Below are 7,806 nucleotides of genomic sequence, written 5' to 3'. Positions count from 1 at the left end.
CGCGCGTGGCGTCGCGAGAGATCGATCAACCGATCGCTCGCACGTACGAGGGAGGCCCACAGCCCAGTCCGCGGGCCCGGGCGCGGCGTGGCGCGGCGAGAGACCTTCGCCGCACGTCAGTCGGGCAGGCGGAGGCCCAGCTAAGGTGTACTATACCGCTCAAAGAAAAAAAAAACAGGAAATCGCCGGGCGGAGCGATTTGCGCCGTTGGTTCCCCCGGTGATGTGTCTGCGCACGGGGGAACGGACAAACAGACAATGGCCGCGTCCAGTGCAGGCGAGACGAACGAACGAACGAACGTGCTTTGTTGCCGCCGGCCGGTTGGGAAAGGAAATCCGACGGCGGCGGGGAGCGGAGGCCAGTTGTCGGATCCAGCCGCGCGCCAGCGTATTCCACGGCGGGCTAGCTGTGGGCGGGCGGCGAGACCTGAAGGCAACAAAAGCAGCCACGGACACGTCCAACGGCGGAGCGATCGGCCCGACGGTGGCGGCAGCGGTAGCGTGGCGGGCGGAAAGGCGGGGCGGAGGCGTGCGGCGAGGGCCAAGGGCCGAGCGAGGGGACGGTGCGGGGGGCGGTACCGTCCGTCCTGCGCTCGCACATGGCCGGGCATGGGGAATGGTGGGGGGCGGGGATAGCGCCAAGACGGAAAGAGAGTAACGTAGCCAGTCCGGGCCATGCCATGCCGCCCTCACGCTACGCCCCCTCTGCTGCCGGGCTGCTCCACACCGTCCGTTCTCTTGCACTGCAGTGGGACGCCAACGCCTCGGCCCGCTTTATATGCCCGGCCCTCCACATCACCACAGCCCCCGAACTCAACGGCTCCACCGTCTCTCCTCTCTCCCCCTCGCCACCACCACATCAGCGGGGCCACCCCCGGCCTCTTCTTCCCTGCATTTGATTGATCCGTCGCTTGCCCGGTCGCCCGTCGATCCGTTACCCCGCCGTCCGTCCGTCCCTCCCCGGCAGCCGCACCGCAGGTAACACATTTCCGTCGCTCCCTCCCCCCTTGCCGATTCATTAATTTGCGTTCCGGTCATGTGTTGGGCGCGGAATGGCGCAAAGGTGGCGGGCGGGCGCTGCCTGTTCCTCCCGGCCGGCGCATTAATGCCGCCCCGTGCCGACGCCGGCGGGGCACGGGAGGGGCGGCCCGAGCGGCGGTGGATCCATCGGCGGGGCAGCGGCGCGTGCAGGTGGGGGCGCCCGTGAGGTGAGTGAGTGAGCGACACCGCGCGCGCGGCGCCGGCGGCGTGGTTGGTGGGCCAGCCGCCGGCGAGGAGGAAGGAGGGCGGATCTTGTTGCCGGCTTAATTCCAGGATCACGGCCCCTCGTTTTCTCATCAACGGGAGCAGCAGTACCACCATCTTCATTTATTTCCCTCCTGTCTGAATTAACTGTTGCCAACGACTGAACATCACCACTTCAGTCATTTCATTCGTCGCCGCTCGCTGCAAAAGGGAGGGGGCTCGCCGGTGATTGGGGCGAGTCCTCCTTCCCTTTCCTCGATCTCTACCTGTGCCTAGTGGGATTGCAGGAGCATTTGTTTTGCGTTCCCGACGACAGGAAAATCGAGTCCTCCTAGGATCCTGCGCGCCCTGCTTAAATTTCTTCAAATATTGCGGCTTCTAGGCTCTGACCAGCTCGGTTCCATCATCGCCGCTGCCTTGAAAATAGCACTGCTCACATGTGCATCTTTCCTCGTGTCCACAACAAGTTCACATGTGCAGTGAAATCCTCGTGCAAGTCTCCGTTTCCACTTGCAAAGTTCATCTGGATATTCTGCCTTGCTTCCCTTTGAGTTCAGAAGGGGAAACAGCAAAGGAAGAACGCCAGCCACAGGATCAGCGGATCATCTCCTGATTCACGTGACCCTGTCCTGAAAAGTCACAAAGTCCTTGACACCTTTCCCACTCTTCCACTAGTCCTTTTTCCCATGAACATTGTTGTACGCTACTGAGCTTTACAGAGGGCCGTGACCCGGCCGTGAGAGAGGGAAAAAAGCCCGTGCTCTTTTTGCTCGAACTGTAATTTCATCAGTGATTTGGGCAAAGCCATGTGCAGTTAACGGATTCTGAAGATTCCATGGTTGCTGATGATTCTGAACTTCTCATCTTGTTGCAGTTGCAGGTGGACTGCGAATGTCATCGATGCAGTTCAGCAGCGTGCTGCCCCTGGAGGGCAAGGCGTGCGTCTCCCCCGTCAGGAGAGAGGGCTCAGCCTGCGAGCGCCTCAAGGTCGGGGACAGCAGCAGCATCAGGCATGAGAGGGCCTCCAGGAGGATGTGCAACGGCGGCAGGGGCCCCGCCGCCACGGGCGCGCAGTGCGTGTTCACCTCCGACGCCAGCCCAGCAGACACCCTTGTGAGTTCCCTGTCCATCCCAACCAGATGATGATCGAATTGCACTGTTATGTTAGCATCTCTAACTTTTTGATGCAAAAAAAAAAACACCTGCAGGTTCTCCGGACGTCCTTCAGGAGGAATTACGCTGATCCGAACGAGGTCGCGGCCGTCATACTCGGCGGTGGCACCGGGACTCAGCTCTTCCCACTCACAAGCACAAGGGCCACACCTGCTGTAAGATGACACATTTCATCATGCAGTTCTATGTTTTTAACTGTCTTGCTCCTTTTCTATTACAGGTTGATAGTTTGACACAGTACATCTCAGTTGCAGAAATGAATTTTAAAAAATCTGTGTTACTTACAGATATGTTGTATCGTAGATGATTCGCAGTTTTAGATAGATAGGAATGAGAAAGCTTCATTTAAATTTCACTTGTTATCTATCTGCACATGGCAGCTGATTTGGATAGGACCAGTTGAAGTACAGCTCATTATTCAGTAGCAAGGTTTCTGCATTGTGTTGTGTTTAAATCATTATTAGCAGCAGTGGTTTCTGTAGCCGGACCCGATGATGCCCCCCACTTTAACCGACATGATGTCAACCTCAAGGCTATCAGTGACCATCCATGTAGCTCGTCCAGTCATCTTCAGATCGCCAGCCTGAATCTTGTTCCTTTCCCTTTGTTGCATTGCTCAGGTTCCTATTGGAGGATGTTACAGGCTCATCGACATTCCCATGAGCAACTGCTTCAACAGTGGCATCAACAAGATATTCGTCATGACCCAGTTCAACTCGGCCTCTCTTAATCGTCACATTCATCGCACCTACCTCGGCGGGGGAATCAATTTCACTGATGGATCTGTTGAGGTAGTTGACCTCAGCTTATTAGTTTGTTGTACTCAACTTTTTTTATGATCTTCATCTCGATGTCTTGGGCTTTTAGCTGACTACAGCACACGTTGACTGATACACCTTTTTGCAACAAATAGGTATTGGCCGCGACGCAAATGCCTGGGGAGGCTGCTGGATGGTTCCGCGGAACAGCGGACGCCGTCAGAAAATTTATCTGGGTGCTTGAGGTGAGAAGAGTGTCTAGGAGCACATGGCCCACCTTGCACATCATACTTGTACATCTGGATCTGTTAAAGTAATGCTTATTGTATTCTGTCTACCTCTCCAGGACTATTATAAGAATAAATCCATAGAGCACATTTTGATCTTGTCGGGCGATCAGCTTTATCGCATGGATTACATGGAGCTTGTGCAGGTTTGTGATGTTCTCTTTAACCAGCTCTAGTGTATGTTCTGTTTTGAACTGGCTGACAAAGCTTATTCATACATCCTTTACAGAAACATGTGGATGACAATGCTGACATTACTTTATCATGTGCCCCTGTTGGAGAGAGGTATTAACTATTCTTGTACATCCCAGATCCTTATTTATGAGTTGTATCTTCCTTTTGGTGAAGTTGCACTGCATCCTGATTTGCTTTTCTTTGTTTTGGAAGCCGGGCATCTGAGTACGGGCTAGTGAAGTTCGACAGTTCAGGCCGTGTGGTCCAATTTTCTGAGAAGCCAAAGGGTGCCGATCTGGAAGCGATGGTTAGCGCTCACCTTAGCTCACTGATTCAGATATATCTCTACATCTTGAATGAGGTCTAGTTTCTGAAATTTAACCCATTGATCATTGCAGAAAGTGGATACCAGTTTTCTCAATTTCGCCATAGACGACCCTGCTAAATATCCATATATTGCGTCGATGGGAGTTTATGTCTTCAAAAGAGATGTTCTGCTGAACCTTCTAAAGTAAGAACCTGCTCTTGTGACGATGCGGTTCTCCCGTCAGACTGAATTCTAATGTTGGCATTCTCAGGTCAAGATACGCAGAACTACATGACTTTGGGTCTGAAATCCTCCCGAGAGCTCTGCATGATCACAATGTGCAGGTAAAATTACCATGTGAACTTTATTCATTGTTTCTGCTGGGGAGGTAGCACCTGCATGAAATGGAGTCTGTAAAAACGATTTCCTCTGCATTGCACGACCGTTCATTTGACACTATGTTTGTCAGGCATATGTCTTCACTGACTACTGGGAGGACATTGGAACAATCAGATCCTTCTTCGATGCGAACATGGCCCTCTGCGAGCAGGTGACATTCTAGTTTTGTTTCTTCCAAGTTGACTTGATGTTATTGCAGAAGTAGTTAGGCTTAAATCATCTGATAAATGATAAAGTTGCACTGAGAGACTTCAAGTAACATAATTTCAATCTTCTCACACATTTTTTATTTTGCAGCCTCCAAAGTTTGAATTTTATGATCCAAAAACTCCCTTCTTCACTTCGCCTCGGTACTTACCACCAACAAAGTCAGACAAGTGCAGGGTACGTGTTAGAATGGACCTGCTATTCAGACTATTCCATACAAGCCTTGGTGGTAAGCATCTGATATGGATTCTCCTGTGTGCAGATCAAAGAAGCGATCATTTCGCACGGCTGCTTCTTGCGTGAATGCAAAATCGAGCACTCCATCATCGGCGTTCGTTCACGCCTAAACTCCGGAAGCGAGCTCAAGGTATGTTTTTTCGCACCAAATTAATGCATGTGGTGCATGCCAACTGTAAAACTCATCATGTGTCTGAACGCTGTCATTCTTCTGAATGGTGTTTGTTTGCAGAACGCGATGATGATGGGCGCGGACTCGTACGAGACCGAGGACGAGATCTCGAGGCTGATGTCGGAGGGCAAGGTCCCCATCGGCGTCGGGGAGAACACAAAGATCAGGTGAGAGAGACTGATCTGTACCTCAAAACAACACGTATCGTTCGGCGCAAGTGAGACATTATCTCTAACACTTTTTTGCGTGGATACATTGCAGCAACTGCATCATCGACATGAATGCGAGGATAGGAAGGGACGTGGTCATCTCAAACAAGGAGGTAAGATAACCTCCTTCAGAGTTTAAACTTGGTCCCAAAATTCTGAAGAAAACAACACTTGTCTCTGAAACCATGCTGCTTTGTGCCATTTCTGACAGGGAGTGCAAGAAGCCGACAGGCCGGAGGAAGGGTACTACATCAGGTCCGGGATCGTGGTGATCCAGAAGAACGCGACCATCAAGGACGGCACCGTCGTGTAGAGCGCCGCCGGGTCGGCGCGACGGGTTCTGCGACAACCTCTGTGCTGCATTGATCGTCGTCGTTGTCTCGAGGCCGGGACTGAAGAAGCGATCTGGGGACGGGAGGCGTTTGAAGCTTGAATGGTTGAGACTGAAAGTGAAGGCGCGCGCAGGCAGCATTAGTAGTAAGTAGTAAGTAGCAGTGGAACAAAGTAATAGTCGTTTTTCCCCTGTAATAAATAAGAGGCTGTGTGTTGAGGTAAAGAAGTGGCAGCGATCAAACAAACTCCCGGGGGATGTTCGTGTAAATAAAACTCTATCTAGACTTGTGAAATTTTCAGGGGGTTTTCCCGTCGTCTCTGTCGGTCGACATTGCCACTTTCCTGTGGTGGTTGTCGCCTCTGACGGTCTTTCATATGATGTTGCTTTATTTATAAAGCGGGGAAACCTACTTTAAAATGTTGCCACCTTACCGTCCATCGGGCGCCACCGCAACAACAATATGTTGCCACCTCAGGTGGAAACCAACAGATACGGTCAGGAACTTTGAATTTGAGAATAACTCATGACCGTTCTTCCTTCGGAGCTCGGATTGCCTTCTGTGGCAACTCCTCCCCCTCGCGATGGCATGTGGCTGTCGGTTAGTAGGGAGGTCGTCGGGGCCTCACGTTCAGACCGTGTTTGTTATCGGCCGTGTCCTCCATGAATGTCCCGTCCAGTTTACAATGTTTACTAATCTGATTCTTTTTCTTCCTTAATGTTGCCTTCTTTTGGAAGAACTTTGTGTTCCGGTCCCCCTCCTTGAGCCATTGTACTCTGGATCACCGACGCCACATTATTTCCTCCCTGTGGTACAGCTTGGCCAGTTTATCTTGCACTTCACATTCTTCTTTTTTTTTTCTCGAATACGCACGAGTGTGCGTACTATATATTAAAGGAAGAGGATGGTGACAAGAGCCCGTCCACGTTGGCGTTCACATGTTGCAATGTTACATGCGGACCAACACCGCCGGCTTAGCCGTGTACTACCAAAGCCTAACTTCTTCCCTCAGCCCACCTAACTAAACCTTCCAGAAGAGGTTCTACGCTGCCTTTGAAGATGCCAGCTTGCTTCCATGTGCGTCCTTCAGTGTCAATTCTACTCACGAGCGTCTTCAAGGGGAGGGATGCGCCATCGAAGACGATCGCGTTTTGGTGCTTCCAGATTTCCCACAACACTAGCAGCAGCAATGCGTGTGTGTCCTTCATCGCTGGCCCAAGAGTAGCTGTGATGGCGCCCCAGTCCCGCAGCCTCGAGTCCGGGCTCGGCGTCCACTTTGGCCTACCGAGAGCTCCACAAAGGACATGCCAAACATCCCTCACAAAGACACAACCCAAAAGGAGATGATCGATGGTCTCTTCGTGCTGGTCACAGAAGGGGCACGCCTCTTGGTGGTCCAAGCCTCGCCTCGCGAGTCTGTCTGAGGTCCAGCACCTGTTGTGCATCGCCAGCCAGAGAAAGAAACGGCAATGGAGTGGGGCCTTTGATTTCCACGTAAATTCTGCCATCGGCTCTACTTCCCACCCCACAAACCGGGCCTCGTAAGCAGATTTAGTGGAGTAGTCCCCATTGGCCTCCCAACTCCAGGTCATGCGGTCCGGTTCTGCCGGTCTAAGCGCCATGTTACTTACCCGGTCCCAAAGGCTCATGTATTCATTCAACTGCTCGCTGGAGAGGTCGGGGCCGATGTCTAAAGCCCAGTCCCCCGTATAAACCGCCCGATGGACCGTCCGAGAACCCCGCGCACTGGGAGCGACAATTGCATATATGGATGGGGCAAGGTCTTAGACCGTAAAGCCGCCGAGCCACCGATCTTCCCAGAAGCGGGCACACTTGCCATCGCCCAGCATAGTTTTTGTGGCTGCCCTGAAGAGTTGCCGCGATTCCACAGGAACTGTAATTTGGAATTCAGCCCATGGTCTGGACTGATCTGTGTGCTGGAGCCAGAGCCGTCGGGCTTGAATAGCTATGTTCAGCCACCGGACGTTGGGAAGGCCCAAGCCGCCCGCCCACTTGGGCGCGCAAACGGCCTCCCAGGCAACTCTGCAGTGCCCACCATTGGCGCTCGCGCGGGCGCACCAGAGGAAGCCCCTGCAAATTCTTCTCATGGCTTTGAGCACCTTCTGAGGAATGTCAAGCGCCATCATTGCGTGGATCAGAGTTGCACAGGGGACCGATTTGCTCAGCAGAAGGCGGCCACTCTTCGGCATGGAGGTGGCCCTCCAAGTTGGCAGTTTGCGCGCAAGGCAATCCACGAGCCCCATCAGCTGAGCCGACGTTTGTTTCCGGATTGTAAGCGGTAGGCCG

General features: G+C 52.7%; 1 protein-coding gene across 1 annotated transcript; it reads left to right on the top strand.

Annotated features, from left to right (window-relative positions):
• Positions 1-786: 786 nt before the first annotated feature.
• On the top strand, positions 787-5,793 carry LOC125530792 (glucose-1-phosphate adenylyltransferase large subunit, chloroplastic/amyloplastic). Its single transcript, XM_048695196.2, has 16 exons — positions 787-977; positions 2,119-2,357; positions 2,453-2,572; positions 3,038-3,208; positions 3,331-3,420; positions 3,522-3,608; positions 3,692-3,747; positions 3,850-3,943; positions 4,035-4,147; positions 4,215-4,287; positions 4,413-4,493; positions 4,640-4,726; positions 4,812-4,916; positions 5,019-5,125; positions 5,220-5,280; positions 5,379-5,793. Exons 2-16 carry the CDS (start codon positions 2,136-2,138, stop codon positions 5,478-5,480), a joined length of 1,569 nt encoding a protein of 522 aa, XP_048551153.1. The 5' UTR covers positions 787-977; positions 2,119-2,135; the 3' UTR covers positions 5,481-5,793.
• The last annotated feature ends 2,013 nt before the right edge of the window (positions 5,794-7,806 follow it).

The sequence above is a fragment of the Triticum urartu genome, chromosome 1A, assembly GCF_056163025.1.
Source record: "Triticum urartu cultivar PI428250 chromosome 1A, HENAU_Tu73, whole genome shotgun sequence".
NCBI classification, from domain to species: domain Eukaryota; kingdom Viridiplantae; phylum Streptophyta; class Magnoliopsida; order Poales; family Poaceae; genus Triticum; species Triticum urartu.
Note: the sequence above shows the minus strand (reverse complement) of the source record. Positions and strands in the feature narration are given on the sequence as shown.

Bases quoted from the DNA above. Each gene is read 5' to 3' on its own strand.
- LOC125530792 (XM_048695196.2), top strand. From the start codon at position 2,136: ATGTCATCGATGCAGTTCAGCAGCGTGCTGCCCCTGGAGGGCAAGGCG. The intron at 2,358-2,452 runs GTGAGTTCCCTG...AAACACCTGCAG, and splicing joins CCAGCCCAGCAGACACCCTT to GTTCTCCGGACGTCCTTCAG. The intron at 5,281-5,378 runs GTAAGATAACCT...CATTTCTGACAG, and splicing joins TGGTCATCTCAAACAAGGAG to GGAGTGCAAGAAGCCGACAG.